This window comes from Balaenoptera ricei, chromosome 3 (genome assembly GCF_028023285.1).
Source record: "Balaenoptera ricei isolate mBalRic1 chromosome 3, mBalRic1.hap2, whole genome shotgun sequence".
Lineage (NCBI taxonomy): Eukaryota > Metazoa > Chordata > Mammalia > Artiodactyla > Balaenopteridae > Balaenoptera > Balaenoptera ricei.
The window spans coordinates 180,271,817-180,288,906 of NC_082641.1; the positions used below are offsets into that span (position 1 = coordinate 180,271,817).

General features: G+C 56.0%; 1 protein-coding gene across 12 annotated transcripts in view; it reads left to right on the forward strand.

The window, feature by feature from the left end:
• CELF5 (CUGBP Elav-like family member 5) overlaps positions 1-17,090 on the forward strand; it is a 47,172-nt gene that overhangs the window by 23,906 nt on the left and 6,176 nt on the right. For 5 of the 12 annotated variants that reach the window (XM_059918804.1, XM_059918806.1, XM_059918811.1 and 2 more), the window contains exons 3-9: positions 9,095-9,149; positions 9,647-9,651; positions 10,995-11,142; positions 12,617-12,696; positions 14,368-14,514; positions 15,270-15,411; positions 15,496-15,642. In XM_059918804.1, the coding sequence (XP_059774787.1) occupies positions 9,095-9,149; positions 9,647-9,651; positions 10,995-11,142; positions 12,617-12,696; positions 14,368-14,514; positions 15,270-15,411; positions 15,496-15,642 (724 nt within the window). The remainder of the gene's footprint in view (positions 1-9,094; positions 9,150-9,646; positions 9,652-10,994; positions 11,143-12,616; positions 12,697-14,367; positions 14,515-15,269; positions 15,412-15,495; positions 15,643-17,090) is intronic. The other 7 variants (XM_059918805.1, XM_059918807.1, XM_059918812.1 and 4 more) reach the window with 3 other exon arrangements.

Here is a 17,090-nt window from a genome sequence, read left to right on the forward strand (position 1 = left end):
TAGTTGCGGTGAGCGAGGGCTACTCTTCGTTGCGGTGAGTGGGCTTCTCAGTGCAGTGCCTTCTCCTGTTGCAGAGCACGGGCTCTAGGCGCGTGAGCTTCAGTAGTTGTGGCACGCAGGCTCGGTAGTTGTGGCTCACGGGCTCTAGAGCGCTGGCTCAGTAGTTGTGGCGCACGGGCTTAGTTGTTCCGCGGCACGTGGGATCTTCCCGGACCAGGGCTTGAACCCGTGTCCCCTGCATTGGCAGGCAGATTCTTAACCACTGTGCCACCAGGGTAGCCCCTCTGCCTTTCTCTTATGAGGACACCAGTCATTGGATTTAAGGCTCACCTAAATCCAGGATGACCTCGTGTCCAGATCTATCACTTAATTACATCTCTAAAGATGCCTTTTCCAAATAAGTTCCCATTCACAGATTCCAGGGGTTAGGACTTGGACATATTTTTAGTGAGGACAGCCATTCAACTCACTACAAGGGGTGACCACAAAATGAAGAGCCAGATATAAGGGCCACCGTGGGCAGCATCTCAAGGGAGAACCAGGTGACCTGCGTTGATGACCTCGTGGAGGGCAAAAAGGGTGGCTTCTTGGAGGGGGATGCATTTGAGCTGAGTCGAGCAATGGGGAGGATTGTGGCAGATGGGGGTGGTGTGAGCGCGGGGTGTACCAAGACTTGGAAGCAGGAACATGCCTGGCCTGCTGAGTGCAAGGACATGTGAGAGCCTGACGGACGAGTTTACTGCCCCCAGGGACACTGGGCAATGTCTGGGGACATTTGTGGTTGTCATCACCGGGAGATGCTGCTGGCATCTTGTGGGTAGAGGCCAGGGATGCTGCTCCAAACCCTACAGTGCCCAGGGCGGCCCGCCACGATGGAGAATTATCCAGCCCCAAATCAACAGTGCTGAGGCTGAGAAACCCTGTTTAGGAGAATAAGGAGCTGGTTAATGTTCTAGAACGGTGCTAATAGGAATAGAATGCAAGGCATGTATAGCATTTAGATTTTTCTAGGAGCACCATTTAAAGAGTAAAAAGAAACAGTTGAAATGAATTTTAATGCTATCTTTTATTTTAACCCACTATCTCCAAAATCCTATCAAGAGGCAGTCAGTAGGGCCCATGTAAAGCTTACTAACGAGATAGTTCACATTCCTTTTTTTCATCCTAAGTGTTCCAGAATCCGGTGTGTTGATTGCACACTTCTGGTCCATCTCAAGTGGGACACTCAGTGGTTATCAGAGATGCTCGATCTGGATTTGCATTTTATAAAATTGACAGTTGAAAAAGTAGATTCACTTGCCCAAATCGTCCTAAACATACTTAAAGGTTTTCCAAGAATGAAGTCAGCTAGTATCAGTTTTTAGACTTAGGTTTACCTTTATATTAATTTTAAAAGAAATAAGTTCATTTATTTATTTTTGGCTGCGTTGGGTCTTCGTTGCTGCGCGCCAGCTTTCTCTAGCTGCGGCAAGCAGGGGCTACTCTTTGTTGCGGTGCGCGGGCTTCTCATTGCAGTGGCTTCTCTTGTTGCGGAGCACGGGCTCTAGGTGTGCGGGCTTCAGTAGTGGTGGCTCGCGGGCTCTAGAGCGCAGGCTCTGTAGTTGTGGCACATGGGCTTAGTTGCTCCGAGGCATGTGGGATCTTCCCGGACCAGGGATGGAACCCGTGTCCCCTGCATTGGCAGGCAGATTCTTAACCACTGTGCCACCAGGGAAGTCCTATATTAATTTTAACTAAACACAATTAAACACAGTTCCGTGTCTCGGTCACACAAGCCACATTTCAAGTGCTCAGTAGCCACATGTGGCTGTTGGCTGCTGTACTGGATGGCATAGTTCTAAAATGTTCCAGGCCAAGGGTCAGCGAGCTTTTTCTGTAAAGCAGAAATGTATGGCTTTGCTGGCCATACAGCCTCTGTCACATCTACTCAAAGTGTAAAACAGTAACAGATGACAAGTGAACAAATGGGCGTGGCTGTGTGCCAATAAAACTTTATTGACAACAATAGATTGGGGGCCCGAATAGGGCTGTAGTTTGCCAATCCCCATTATAGACCACTGCTGTCCAATAGAACTTGAAGGTGGAAGTGTTCTCTCTGTGCTGTCAAATAGGGTGGCCACTAGCTCCGTGTGGCTATGGAGCCCTTGAAAAGGGGCAAGAGTGACACAGGAACTGAAGTTTTAATGTTATTTAATTTTAATAGATGTAAATTTAAACTTCCAATGTCTACATGTGGCTAAGGGCTACCATACTGGACAGTGCAAATCTAGAATGTTCTAGATCAGGGATCAACTACTGCTTTGGACAGCCCAGACCCAGAATGTTCCAGACCAGGGCTCAGCCACCATATTAGACAGTGCAGACCTAGAATGTTCTAGGCTGGGGGTCAGCTACCATGTTAGACAGTGCAGACCTAGAATGTTCTAGGCTGGGGGTCAGCTACCATGATAGACCGTGCAGACCTAGAATGTTCTAGACCTGAGGGTCAGCTACCATGTTAGACTGTGTAGGCTAGATTGTTCTAGAACCAAGAGCATGGTGCAGTGTCATTATACATCTAGGTTAGGGAGTTCTCGGTCTCTCTTTGACACCTGCTCACAGTTGGGGATGGGTGAGGAGTCTCAAGCAATGCCCTTCTCTTCTTGGGCGTCAGTTTCCCCAGGGTTATCACTGTTTCCCAGCACTGCCGGGGCACCTCATCCATCTGCCATGTCAAGGGGGCACCAGGGCTGCTGCTCACCCCATTTGACAGGTGGGGAGACTGTGGCAAGAGAGAGGAAGGGACTTGTTTGAGGTCACCCAACAGAGTGAGGACTGCAGCTCCACCCACCCAGTTCCACAGACCTTGAACCTCTTGGCTTCTCTGGCTCAGTTCCTGCAAGCTGGCCCCCTTCCTCCCTGGAGGTGAGGGCTGATGTTTGATAAAGAAGAAGGAGGTGGCTCGGGGCTGGACCCTGGGGACGGAGGGGCCCCTGGGGGCCACCTCCTGACTGGGGCAGCATTCTGTGGGAGTAGAGCCTGGCTTAAAATTTTTTTTTCTTAAAATTTGAAAAATACTGCACACTTAGAGAAAAGTGCATGCAACCCAACTGATTACAAAGCAAGCACCCTGTTACCACTACACAGTTGGCACCCTGGAAACCACCCCGTCCCATGTCCCCAAGCCCAAGCCCCTCTCTTTTGTTGGAGGAGCTGCTGCCCTGACTTTTACGGTAACCAACCCCTGCTTTTCTTCTGGTACCGCGCCCGTGAGATTCAAAGCGCTTTGCACTTTGTCATCGCTGTGTGGTATTCCATGGCTGGGACACACCATTTATTCGTCCACTCTCCTGCTGGTGGACATTTGGGTTGTTTCTAGTTTTGCTGTTAAGGCATAGAGATCCTTGCCGGTGTTTTGTCTTTGGTGGACACATGCCACGTTTGGGTCAGGTGCATACCCAGGAGTTCCGATCCCTGAGTACGCGTATCTTCCGATTCTGATGAGCGAAGACGCTGATTTGGGGGGTGAGCCTCCCTGCCTGAGAACACCCGCAGAAATGGAATCAGCCTTTCAGAACAAGCGCTGGAGGCTTGCTTGCTGATCGCACGAGGAGGCATGGGGGCTACTGCGCAGGAGACCCCCTTGCCTGTCAGCGGCAGCTGAGCACGGGCTTCCGAGCCCCCTCCCAGGCGTCTCCGCCAGAGGATGGAGCCTCGGCCGGCCGCAAGAGAAAGCCCACCCCGCGGGCTCACGTCTCCGCGCATGCCCGCGCGCACCGCTGGGGAGTCGGGGCGGGGGGGCCGGGGCTGGGTTGCGCTAGAGACAGACAGCCACCATCTCTCCTGTCCCCGTGTGTGTGCGCGTGTGTGTGTTGGAGGAGACGCATAAAGCGGACACTTCTGTTTTTCTGTCTCTTGATGACCCAGGAGGGAAGTGGTCCCCGTTGTTTGCCGGCTCGGTGCATCTCTCCCTGCCCTGGCAGAGCCCAGGCCCCCACCCACCATAATGCTGCTTTCTGCAGCGAGTGACCCACCCACTCCCACTTCCAGTTCCCTCCTCGAGTATGACAGCGGCGTCCGTGGGGGACGCAGTTTAATCAAATCTCAGCACTCTGGAATAGGACCCTACATTGAATAAGAGAATCCCAGAATAGAACCCAGAATGGACCGCAGGACCCTGGAATCCACGCTGGGTGGATGTCTCCGATTCCCGCAGGGGTTTCCTGCTGGCTGTCAAACCCCAGGACGGGGTTCCTGCGGATGGAAGGGACCCCCCCTCCCCTCCTCACACCCCCACCCCTATCGACAACAGGCAACAGGTCCAGCTCCCGCCTCTTGGACGGTGAGGGGCTGGGCCATGTGAGGCAATGCCATCTCTTTCTTTGTGAAGGCCTTGGCGAGTGAGGGATGCCCCAGACCTGCTGGCCGCCCTGCTGCTCATCTGAGCACCCTGGAAAAGGATGAGTTTGTCCAGCTATGAGTCCCCCCACAGGCCCCTCCTGAAGCCCCTTCTGTGCACACAGGGGTCTCTGAAGTGGTCCCTTTGCACGATCCACCCCCATATCCCATGACTTGGCTCAGAGTCAAGCCAACCCTGAGAATGGGCGGGGGGGCCCCAAAGTGCCGAATGTCTCATGATCTGGCTTCCCCAGACCTCAGTCTCCTCGTCTGTAAAGTGGGTTTGCGGAGTGTTTTGAGGGTCCTGTGAGGTGACACAGGCCAGATGCTGAGCACACACTTGGCAAATAGATGCTGAGTGAATGAACGCAGGGTCCCAGGCAAGTCGAGCTGTGGGACTCTGGCCAGTCATGTCTCTTCCCGAGCCTGTTTTCTCCCGTGAAATGGGGACAGTGCAGACATGCCTGGCACGAGCTCTTGGGTTACTTCCCGTGCAGGGCACTGTGCCCAGCACGCCTGCCCCACTCTTGCCAACAGGACAGGAGTCTGGAAACCATAGGTCTCGTCTCGTTTCATCTCAGTTGTCATTGGTGGACCCTATGCTGGGTCTTTCTGGGGAGGAGTTCCCAGAGCCCCTCAGCCCTGACTTCAGGAGTTCATCCCAAAGAGGGACGGTGTGTGTGTTGGGGGATGTGTCACCATCAAGGCAATGCCTGGGCAAAGCAACCAAAGCAGATGGGGATGGAGGGGAAGGCTTCGGGGATAGGTGGCATTCAAGGGGCTTGTGGGGCGAGGATGGGGTGTACAGGGGTGCATTCCAGCCCTGTGTCCTCGGAGTGTGGGAGGAGGAGGGGGCAGGAATGGCTGGGACTGAGCAGTAAAGGTGCCTCGAATGCCAGGATGAGGAGCTGGCACTCTACCCCAAGGGCAATAGGGAGCCAAGGCAGAATCTAGACCAGGAGAGGGGCTTGGTCTGAGAGGTTGGGCTGGGGCTTGGGTGGGAGAGGAAGAGGCTGGAATGGTAGCCCAGGCGGCCCAGATAGGGGTCCACTTGGCTTCCTTAGCCTCCACACCATCCAGAAACCACCCAGTTGGGGCTTTCCCTGGGCCCCCACATCTGAAGGCATAGCTTTGCAAATCCAGGAGAATATTTTGGGCCCCAGCCTGTCTACCGAAGAACCTTCCTGCAGTCCCTCCCCACAGTGGCCTCAGTTTCCCCATCTGTAATATACACAGGTCAGACATACGGGACCCTGTTTTCCCAGTGGTGTATGGCTTGATTGAAGTCACTCAGCAAAAGCTAGGTGGCAGAGCAAGAAGTGGATTCCAGCCACTTAACGTATGCCCACCCAGAGCCCTATCCCATCTGATCCTTGGCTGGAGGAATGTCTGGGTCCTCAGAGGCCCCTGAGGAAACTGGCAGTAGGTCTGACCCCTGCTTCTGATTTCCTCCTCTCTCTTTCTGATTTGCTACCTGTAAAAGGGGCATGTTCCCATCTCATGAAGTTGTTTGGAGATTAAATGAATCAGTGGACGTAGGTATTGCTCCAACATGCTCCCCCCGCCCCACCACCAACTCCTATTTATACTTCAAAACCCACTGCAGATTTTCCATCTTCAGTGCACCCCCAGGATGATAGCCTTTGGCTCTTCATTGTTCTCGGCTCTAGGCTCTCCCAGCACTTGATCCTTCCCTCTGCCCCAACCCTGACCCCATGAGTCTGGAAGTGTCTGCATATGCCTCTGTTTCCCCCTCTGCCAGACTAGTAGGTTGCTCCCTGAGGCTGCAGAATTACTCAGCATGAGGCACACGGGAATGTTTTTGAATAAGTGAAAAGAGGAAGGGAGGGGGCAGGGAAAGGGTGCGGTGATGGGGAGCCAGAGAAGGTGGAGGAGGGAGGAAGGGCACTCGGCAGAGACCTCGGTGGGACAGATGGAGAGAGGGAGCCGGAAGGAGGTGGGCAGAGCCAGATGGGCGGGTTGGGGTGGGGGGGAGACCCAGCTCTCCCCTGGCACGCCTCCTCCCGGCTTGGGCGGGCAGCGCGCGCAGGGCCCGGCCTCTGGCGGGCGGATCGCCTGGGCGTTGGGCGCGGAGAACGAGGCGCGGAGCCCGGAGCCCGAGTGTGCGTGCGGCGTATGCGCGCCCGTGCGCCCAGGGCCAGCCGGGCGGGAGGTGGCACATGGATGCCAGCCTGGCGCGCGTCTGCAGGCCGGTGGGTAAGGCGAGGCGCGGGTCCGCGGGGTGTGGATGGCCGGGCCTCGCAGCCTCGGCTTTCGAGTGGGCGACTAGAGAGGAAGGGGCTGCCCACCTGGCTTCTCAGAGCCAGACCAGGACCACCCCCCCCACCCCCCCGCCGACCTGACCCAGGAGGGGGAAGGGGCCTCCCAGTCGGAGGCGGAAGGTCCCAGGCTCTGCAGCGGGTGGGGGAGATGGGAAGCAGGTAGCCAGGCCGCGAGAATGGGGTGGGGGTGGAGGATGCCGTGATGGGGGCAGGTTCCCTCCCTGTGGTCCCCCTCCCTCGCTCCCTCCCTCGGCTCATCCATCTCCAGAAGATTATATTTAAATATCTCTTTTGTGCAAGGCAGGAGCTGGGCTCGCCCCTAAGAGGCGGTTTCCATGGCAACAACAATTGCCAGCTTCCGTGTGGTGAATCAGCGTTGCCATGGCAACCCCATCCTCATCTGTCCAAGGTGCTGGGGGTGGCGGGGAGGAGGTGAGGGCCAGCGGAGGCGGGTGAGAGGGGTGGGAGAACGGGAGGCTGGCGCCCAGGTGCCCCCTCCCCGCCACCTCCCTTCACCACCTCAGTCTGCCCTCAGCCCAGAAACTGGTCCCATCGGTTGAAATAATCTCCCCTCCCGCCTCCAGCTAGAGGGGTGTGGCACCCAGGTGAAGAGGGCCCAGGGTGTGTGTGTGTGTGTGTGTGTGTGTGTGTGTGTGTGTATGGTGGGGGAAGGGGGATGTGGTTCGGCCTTTCCCAGGTGGTCAAGGTTCCTCTGAGGGTGTGGCTGGGTGGCAGGAAAATTGGGCTGGGGGAAGTGGGGGCCAAGAGGGGAAAACAGAAGCCTCTCTGGTCTGGGGCTCCCAAGGCTGTGTTCACATTGAGGAGGCCCATATGTGCCCCAGACACACACTCAGAAAGAGGGAGAGTATCAGAGCGGGAGGGGCTCACCGAGGGGAGGGGAAGCAGAAAAATAACCTTTCCAGGCCTTGATTTTGACATCTGTAAAACAGTGTAAAAATTGTGCATCTTTCTGAAAGCTTGCTGGGCAGCTGCACTGTGATTTAAAAACATGTTTATCAAGCACCTCTGAATGGCTGTGGGGATCTACTCCGAGACTGTCTGACCTGGGAGGGGGGGCTGGGACCAGTACTCGTTCCAACCCCAGGCCTGGTGCAGAGGGACCAGGTGCCTTTCTATGCTGGTGGGTGTTGGCCACTTCCTTCTGGTCAGTTCTGTTCAGCAAACTCCTCTGATTCTCTCCTGTACCCTGCCCTGAGGGGTGGGGTTGTGATGTTATGGTCTCAGTCTGGAGGGAAACAGAGCAACACATAGACACTTCCTGCCCTGAGGCAGAGGGAGGAAGGGACCCAAAAAGGTGGAAGGATTGCCTGCATGGGGGCTTTTGAGCTGGGTTTTGAAGGATGAGTAGGAGTTCACCAGAGACACCGGGTTGGGAGGAAGATTCTGTCCTAGAATCAATAGAGAAGCAAATGCCACCCAACCCCACATCCCTCAAATCTGTTCTAAAATATTCACATTAGCTCATACCCCTGGCTGGGTAAGTTGCAGGAGTGGGGGTTAGAGAAGGATTTCTTCCACTGAACAGTTCACTGGTTTCTTCCATTTTCAGTGCTGGGAGTGGGGGACAGTGTCCAGAACAATAAGTCCAGATTGCAGGGCAGTCCACTGAAGTATGACAGTTCCCCCAACTTGAGGCTCAGGGAGCTGGCCAAAAGTAGCTGCCTTGGTGTATCAGTCAGCTACTGCTGAGTAATAAACTGCCCCAACCATTTTATTTGTTCATGATTCTGTTGGTTAAGAAGCTCAGGCTGGGCTTAGTTGGGCAGTTCTACTGCTTTGTCCTGAGTCATTCATGCAGTTTCAGTCAACTGGGGCTCGACTGAGGCTAGCTGAGCCAGGACTCCCATGCGTTGTGTGTCAGCAGGGCATCTCTGTGCATGAGATCTCCTGTCTTCCAGTAACTCGCCTGGATTTGTCCACCTGGCAACCTCCATGGTTCCAAAAAGGCAAGTTCTCTTGAGGGCAAGGCTTGGAACTCTCACAACTTCACTTCCACCACATTCTCTTGGTCAGAGCAAGTCGCATGGCCAAGTCCAAAAGGAAAAGGTGGGGAAATAAGACTCCAGTCCTTGATGAGAGGAACCACAAAGTCACATCACATACAGGGACTGCAGGAGTTGGGCCATCTTTGCAAACAATCTATCACACTTGGGGAGGCAAGGAGACTTCCTGGATGAAGGGTTATTGCTACTGGGCTTTGAAGGCAAAGTGGGAGTTTTCCAGGCAGCAAGAGCAGAGCCCTGTAGGTGGGACCATGTGTCATTTGGTGTGACTGGGGTGCTGGTTGCTGCCAGAGGTTGGTGGGATGCTGAGGCTGGGGAGGTGGGCAGGAGAGCCCAGCAGAGCTCAGGTGAAGCTCCCACCCATGCTACCCCCACTGCCCACCTTGACCTCCCTCCCCCCTCTCTCCACAGATGGCACGGCCAATCCAGGTGAAGCCTGCGGACAGCGAAAGCCGAGGAGGTAGTTGTCATCTCTCCGTGGCCACCAGGCTGCGGGTTGGCAGAGGAATGGGAGGAGGGAAATCCTTGCACAAAGGTGGTGGGAGAGGCAGAGGCGCAGGCTGGGGTGGGGTGGGAGAGTAGGGAGGCTGTGTCCCCTCCTCCTAACCACAGGGCCACAGGCCCAGCAGTGGGAGGTGTGGCCGGGTCCTGCTGCTTTCCCCTAGAACTTGAAATACCCCACTCGTCTCAGGGTGCAATAACGGGGATCTTCAGACGCAGAGGGGATAGGGTCCCTGAAGGACTATGGATTGGTTTCTGGGCTCTGCGTGTGTGTGCATGTTTGCATGTCTGAGCAAGTGCAGGTGTGTGTATATGAGCATGCATTCCTGGGCACAGCTGTGCGCAGATGTATGCAAGTGTGTGCACAAGTGCGTGTGTGTTTCTGGCAGGTGCAGTGGGGGCGCCTGCCTGTCTGTGTGCACATCTGCGTGCCTGGGCTGTGCGTGGGTGTATATGTTCAAGCGTGTGTGCTTGACTGGTCCCGGCTGGGCGCGTGGGTGTGCAGGCTGGGCCCTGTGTCTGCATTAGGCTGGACCTCTGGGTGGCTGTGTGCCTATGGGGAGATGCTTGGCTGGCCCCAGTGGGATCCAAGGCTAGTCATTCTTGGATATTTTTGACCCCCCTCCCCATCTCAGGTGGATTGGGGGCTGAGGGAGAGCAGCCAGCCTTGGAGGTGCTGTAGGGGGTAGGGCTGTTAGGACCTCTGTGTATGTGTAGGATCCTGGTAAAGCCCATCGGGACTGGGAGCTTGTTTCCACACTCTCCAACCTGGCTTCCACTGTGGGTCAGGGACTAGAGAGGGGGAATCTGCACGTTTTCATCTCTATCTCTCTGTCTCTCTCTCTCTCATTCTCTCTCTCCTTCGCTCCCTCTCCCTCCATCTCTGTTTCTCTCTCCTAATCTTTTTCTCTCCTCCTTTCTCTCTGGTTCTCTTTGTGCTTCTCTGTGTATCTCTCTTTGCCTCTTACTGTCTCTCTCTTTGCCTGTCTCTGTCTCTCAGTCTCTCCCTGTCCCTCTCTCTCTCCCTCATATGTCTCTCTCTCCCTACTTCTGTGTCTCTCCCTCCCTCCCACCCCTATGAGTGACAGCTGCCAGAGAATGGGTTTCCATAGTAACCAAGCTCACCCTTCCTGGAAGAGGAAGCTGCCGTGTTCCTGATTACAGGGGAGCAGTGCAATTCCCCCGGGGGGAGGGGGGACAGAGCTCTGGTACCTCACATGGGAGAGGCTGGTCCAGACTGGCCCCTGGCCTTAGAGTTGGGCAGGTCCCAGCCAGGCCTGCAGCCAGGCCCCAAGCCAACCCCAGGCTCCCCAGGCACCTGGTCTTGTGCACACACACTGTTCATTCATTTAACAGACGTTGATTGCTTGGCCCTTCCTGAGCCCTGGCAAGGTTGGGCGGGGAGCTCTGCTGGGCACTGTGAGGATGCAGGGGCCCTCAGCGCTCACCCCTGCCTGGAAAATCTAGATGGCAGACAGACAGACAGACATGGACCCAGGCCAGGCAAGGCAGTTCCTAACCCTGGTACTATGTGTGGACTCTGAGTGCATAGGAGGGAGTGGCCGTTTTGCCCAGAGAGTGGAAGCAGTTGGACAGAGAGGCATTCCAGGCAGCGGGCACTGCATGAGGTGGGACCTCGCAGGCACGTGGAAAGGTGGAGAGACCCAGGCAGGGAAAGCGCGTGGCTGTGTCCTCCCTCACACGCGCAGAAAATGGCCCAGGGGGGTCCAGGCGCCCTGCTCCACGCCCTGCTACCTCCACTCTCTGCTGGAGGGACGGAGAAATTCCCGGAGGTTAGGACTCGGCTGAGGTGGTGTCTCCGCCCACAGGGGACCGGAAGCTGTTTGTGGGGATGCTGAACAAGCAGCAGTCAGAGGAGGACGTGCTGCGGCTGTTCCAGCCCTTCGGGGTCATAGACGAGTGCACCGTGCTCCGGGGGCCCGACGGCAGCAGCAAAGGTGATGGGCCGGGGGCGGGGCTGGCTGCCGGGGGCGGGGCTGTGGGAGGGCGGGGCTGGAGGGATGGGGCGGAGCGGGTACAGGAGAGCGCGGCGGGATCCAGGGGGCGGGGCCGGGCTCGTGGGGCGGGGCTGGCCCACAGTGGGCGGGGTCTAGCACGTGGAGAGCGGGCTGGAGGGATGGGGCCCCGCTAGGTACACAAGAGGGTGGGGCTCGCTCAGGAGGCGGAAGCGGCACATGGGAGGGCGGGGCCGGCTCCGGGGGGCGGGGCGAGCAGAGACTGTCCAGTCCCACGTGGTCCTACCCGTGTGCCCGTGTCCGTCTGGGGCTGCCTGTCTCCACCTGACTCTGTCCATGGGGCTGTTGCCGTCTGGATTTGCCTATGTCCTGTGCCTGATCCTACTTCCTCCACCGTTCCTGTATGGTTGTACCATGCAGGAATGATTGTTTAATGATCTCCAGAAACTTGTTTTCCGGTCTGCCCACGTGACTGCATGTACCTAGGGTTGAGTATCACTCCGCCTGTGTCTCTTAGTCTCTGACCCTCTTTCTGAGTGTCCAAATGGCTATTTCTGTTTGGGTATCCATGTGCCTGGTGGTCTCCGTCTACCTGATTCTACGTGTTCAGGTTCATCTGTCTGGGACTGACTCTCAGTTTCCCTGTCTCTGCCCTGGCGACTTTATCTTACTGGGACTGAATGTATCTGATGGTCCCTGACTGTTTATTTGCCTGGCTCTTTTCTTGTAATTGAGATGTGATCACATACTGTAAAATTCACCCTTTTAAAGTGTACAGTGAAGTGCTTCACAAAATTCACAAAACTGTGCAACTGTCACCACTATCTAGTTCTGGAACATTTTCACTCCCCTTCCCCCAAATCTGCCTGGCTCTTCCATAGCCCTCTCTCTGTCTGGAACTGTAGCCTATGACCGTCTGTCTGGATTTGCCTGTGTCAGGTGGTCTCTGGTTGTCTGTCCACCTGATTCTGCCCTTGCCTGGTGACTTTTCATCCCCATCTATCCAACTCTGGCCACATGGGCATATCTGTCTGGGTCTGAGTGTACCTCTGCCTGAGTGTGCCCACAGGACTGCATCTCTCTGTGTCTATGTCTGATGGTTTGTCACTCTAATTCTGCGTATCTGATTACAACTCTGGATCTCGTGGCATCGGTGGCTGGTGGGCGTTCTCTAAGCCCGTCCCCTTCACTTGTTCTAACGGGCAGGGCCTGCCTCTCCACCTGTGCACCTCCTCACACCCTCTGATGAGGTCTTGGACAAACCGCTATCTGGCTGGCTGGCTGTGTGCTTGTCTTACTGTCTGATCCTTCCTTGTCCAGCTGTCTGTCTGAACAAATGGCTGGCTGTCTCTCGGACGTCCGACTTTCGGGCTGCCTGTGTCCACGCTGACCGGCCGTGCAGGGCTGTCAGCCCCTCTCCTGTGGCCCCTCACCCGTTCCCCTTCTCTCGGAGCAGGCTGTGCCTTCGTGAAGTTCTCCTCCCACACGGAGGCTCAGGCGGCCATCCACGCCCTGCATGGCAGCCAGACCATGCCGGTGAGTCGGAGTTGCCCTGGGCCATGGGCATAGGGGTGGGAAAGGAGCAAGGGGGCCTGGCCTTACCATCCCAGCCATCCGGTGGCCCCTGCCCCTTCTTCAGAGAGGTCATGGCGGGGAGAAGAGGCGCAGTCTCTGATGGTGGTATGGGTGGGTGTATGTGTGTGATTGTGTGTGTGAGCCTGCAAGTAAGCGTGGAGTGTGTTTGGATGTCCTGCCAGCACGTGGCTGCCCGTACGCGAGTACGCGCAGGCCAGTGTGTGTGTTGGTGTGTGCACGTGTGCGTGTCTGTGTGTGAGCGTGTGGTTGTGAGTAGGTGGGTGTCAGTGTGCACATGAGGTGTGTGTAATGGGTATGGATACATGTGCACGTGTGCGCTGGTGCATACACACATGTGTACACGTGTGACTGCATACACACAAGTGTGTTAAGTGGGTGTGTTCGTGGGAGCACACGTGTGCAAGTATGTAGCTGAGTGCACATGTATATTTATGTGCGAGTGTGTGTCTGGGTGATGTGGGGGGAGCGAGTGCACGTGTGTACATCTGTAGGAGTGTGTGAAGGCAAATGTCTATGTGTGGAGGGGTGAGCATGCGTGTGAATGTAGGCAGTCACGTGTGTACATGTGTGACTGTGTGCACGTGAGTGTGTGAGTATATGTGCACGTATTTGGGAGTGTATGCATGTGTGTCTGTGAGTGTCAATGGTAAGTGTGAGTCTGTGTGGGCGGAATGCATGTGTGAGTGTGTGCAAATGTGTGTGAGCCCCAGAGGAGCAGGAAGAGATGGGGCTGGAGGGGCCTGCAGTTCAAGGCTGAGAAGCATGGGGTTCCTCCTAGGGTGATGGGGAGTCCCAGAGGGAAGGGACCAGGTCATTTGAAAATGTCCCCGTAGGGCCAGAGTGGGGAATGGGCAAGTCTGGAGCCGGGAGCCTGTGGGCCTGCAGCAGTGAGAGGCTGGAGGGGACCACACAGGTGTTGGGGGTGGCCCGCCCTCCCAGGAAAGTGGCCCTGGGAGCCACCATCACTGTACATAAATGTCCAGATCTGCCACGGGGAAGACAGGCCTTGGGGACCCACTCTCTGTTGTTCTGGAAAATGGGTGTGGAGAGCAGGGCAGTCTCAGATCCTTCCTTCTATTGCTCTCTGGGTCCTCAGGCATCAGTTTTAGTCCCTAGAGGGGCAGGAATCAGCTCACCCGAAGGGCAGGCTTTCTCCTGCTCCGAGCTGTCCAGTGATGGAGCTGGTGGGCGGCGCAGGAAGTGAGCTCTCCATCAGAGGAGGTATTCAACCTCTCTGATGGTTGGAGCCTTACCTGTTCTCAGGTGTGGGTGGCAGCTATAGGGTCCTCCATGCGGGCCCCCATTGTTCCTCTCCAGCAGTTGGATTCTCCACCCATTTTGAGAGTGTGGTTGACAGTCAGGGTCCTCACTATGCCCCAGATGCAGCCCCCCTGCGCCCGGATGCCCCACTTGTGCGCACGAGGGGGCTGCAGGGTCAAGTGCGAGACCTGGGATGCTGATCTCCGGACTGTCCTCACTGTGGCACCTGGGACCTCGAGGGTGGGGCTGACAGCTGCTGCTATCCACACCCCTACACCCCTTGTAAGGGACCCCAGAGTCCTGGCTACGTCCCCCCCTTCTTTCCCTCCCTGCTTGCGGCTGCCCCTGCAGGGTGCCTCCTCCAGCCTGGTGGTCAAGTTTGCTGACACGGACAAGGAGCGGACACTGCGGCGCATGCAGCAGATGGTGGGCCAGCTGGGCATCCTGACGCCGTCCCTCACCCTGCCCTTCAGCCCCTACAGTGCCTACGCCCAGGCTGTGAGTGACCCCGGCAGACACACTTCTGTCTCCAGCAGGGCTTCTGAGACTTCTCTGGGGATCTGGCTCAGTCTGTCTCGCTCTCTTTCTCCATCTATTCTCGGTCTAGGGCTTCTGCCTCTTTGCCCATCTTTCTGTTTCTCTGGCCCAAGCTTTCTGACTCAGGGCCTTATTCTGACTGTGGCTGAGTCCCCAAATCCAGGCCGCTTCCTGACCCCAACCCCAGCTGAGCCCCCAACCATGGACTATGCTCCGAGCCCAAGCGGAGCCCCACCTCTGGACGGACAGGACACCAGACTCAACCCCTACATGCAGCCTGAGCCCTCACCCTGCGTGAACATCAAATGAAGATCCAACCTTGAGTTGACCCCCAGATCCTAGCTGTTCCCCAAATCTAGATTAGCCCGAATTCTAGCTAAACCTCCTGGCTGACTCCAAGCTGAGACCCAACCCTGAGTGAGATCAACATTGGCTGAGCCCTGGTCCCAGACTGAGTCCTGATCTTAGACTGAGCCCTAATTCCTGGCTGAGCTCTCATTCCTAGATGAGCCTGGAACCTAGTCTAGGCCCTGATCCTACACTGAGACTTGATCCAGGCTGAGCCCCAATTCCTAACTGATCCCTGACCACGACCTGAGCCAAGACACCCGGCCTGACCCCCTAGTTCCTGGAGGACCCGCCCCCCACCTCATGAGCCGTGATCTCAGGCCAGATGCCACTTTGACTGTGCACGTTGACTCCCTCTCCACCCCCAGCTCATGCAACAGCAGACAACGGTCCTGTCCACCTCAGGCAGCTACCTGAGCCCCGGCGTGGCCTTCTCACCCTGCCACATCCAGCAGATCGGCGCCGTCAGCCTTAACGGGCTGCCCGCCACACCCATCGCCCCTGCCTCTGGTGAGAGTCCGCCAGGGACCCACGGATGGGTGGGCAGGGCCGGGGCCAGTATCAGGCTCCCCATGACGCTCTTCCGCTCCCCAGGACTGCACTCGCCCCCGCTGCTCGGCACCACCGCCGTGCCCGGCCTCGTGGCTCCGATCACCAACGGCTTCGCAGGTGTTGTGCCCTTCCCTGGTGGGCACCCTGCCCTAGAAACCGTATATGCCAATGGCCTTGTGCCCTACCCAGGTAACTCGGGTGGTCCCCGGGGGCCGAGGAGAGTGGCAGGCAGGGAGGGTGTCCCCCGGACAAGCATGAGTCCCTATGCCTTGGTGTCCAGGGAACAAAGGGGCAGGACAAAGGGAGTCTCAGGCGAACAGATACTAGCTGTGGGCACAGAGAAAGAGGTTAAACATAGAAACTTTGCATCCAGACCTTTCTGGGTTCGAATTCCAGTTCGGTGGCCCTGGGGGGTTTCTTTAAGTCTCTGAGCCTCAGTTTGCTCATCTGGGAAATGGGGCGGATAACATCAGTCATCTCATGAGATTGCACCGACGAGGCAATCAGTCTGTAAAATGCTAACGCGTCACCTGGTACCAAGAATGGCACCATCAATCTTCATTAGTAATCGCTACCATTTGGGAAAATATCAGTGCCCATATTCATTCATTCACTCATTAATTCATTCATTCAGTATTGGCCATGCACTGACTTGTTGGGCTGGGCTCTGCCCTCCTGAAGCAGAGGTCTCACTTTTCTCTACCCTATACCATAATTTCAAGGCAAACGTCTTCCCACACCTTGCTTAGGTGAAGTACGTCATCTGCGTTTCCACCGCTGAGAATTTGTTTATTCTTATCTTGCAATGATTGGCGCTCACGGGGAGTTTCAAAAATAATACAGAGAGGTCCTGGTACCCCTCACCCAGCGTCCCTGGATGCTAACGTCTTACATAACCACAGTACGTTGTCAAAACCAGGAAACTGACATTGGTACAGTACAATGAACTCAACGGGAGTTGGAGAGCCTATTCAGACTTCACTATTTGCAGGCACTTGTGTGTCTGTGTGTGTGTGTGTGTGTGTGCGTGGTTCTATGTCATTTTATCACAGGTATAGTTTCATGTAATCTACCACCACAATCTACAACCACCACCACAATCTACATACAGAACTGTTCCATCACTATAAAGTAATTCGTTCATGCGACCGCTTTACTGTCTTACCTCTCCCCCATCACCACTGCATCTTCTAGCAACCTCTCTCCATTCAAGATTTTTTTGCTCAATTTTCCCCAGAGTCTCCAGCTCTGGTTGCCTAGACAAGCTCTCCCCTACCCCTGTGTCCTCCCCTAGGGACCGTCGGAAGGTCACAGCCACGTAGGGGATCCATAGGGTGTCTGATGATCAAGGTGTGGGGAGGGATAAAGGGAAGGGATGGGGATGGGTGGTGATCAAAAGCAGAGACCTGGAGTCCTGGAGAATCCAGAGAATAAAAGAGAGGAGCAAGGGGGGTCAGGATGGGGACAGAGTTGAAGTTGATTGTTAAACCTCTCTGGAGTCTGAGAAACCTGGATTCGAGTTTGGCTTCTGTCATCTCCTACCTGAGCGGCCCTGTGCCAGCTGCTGTTTCCCCACCTGTAAAATGAGGGTCATACCTGTAAAACGTTTATGCAGAAGTGAAGCTGGGGGTGGGTGT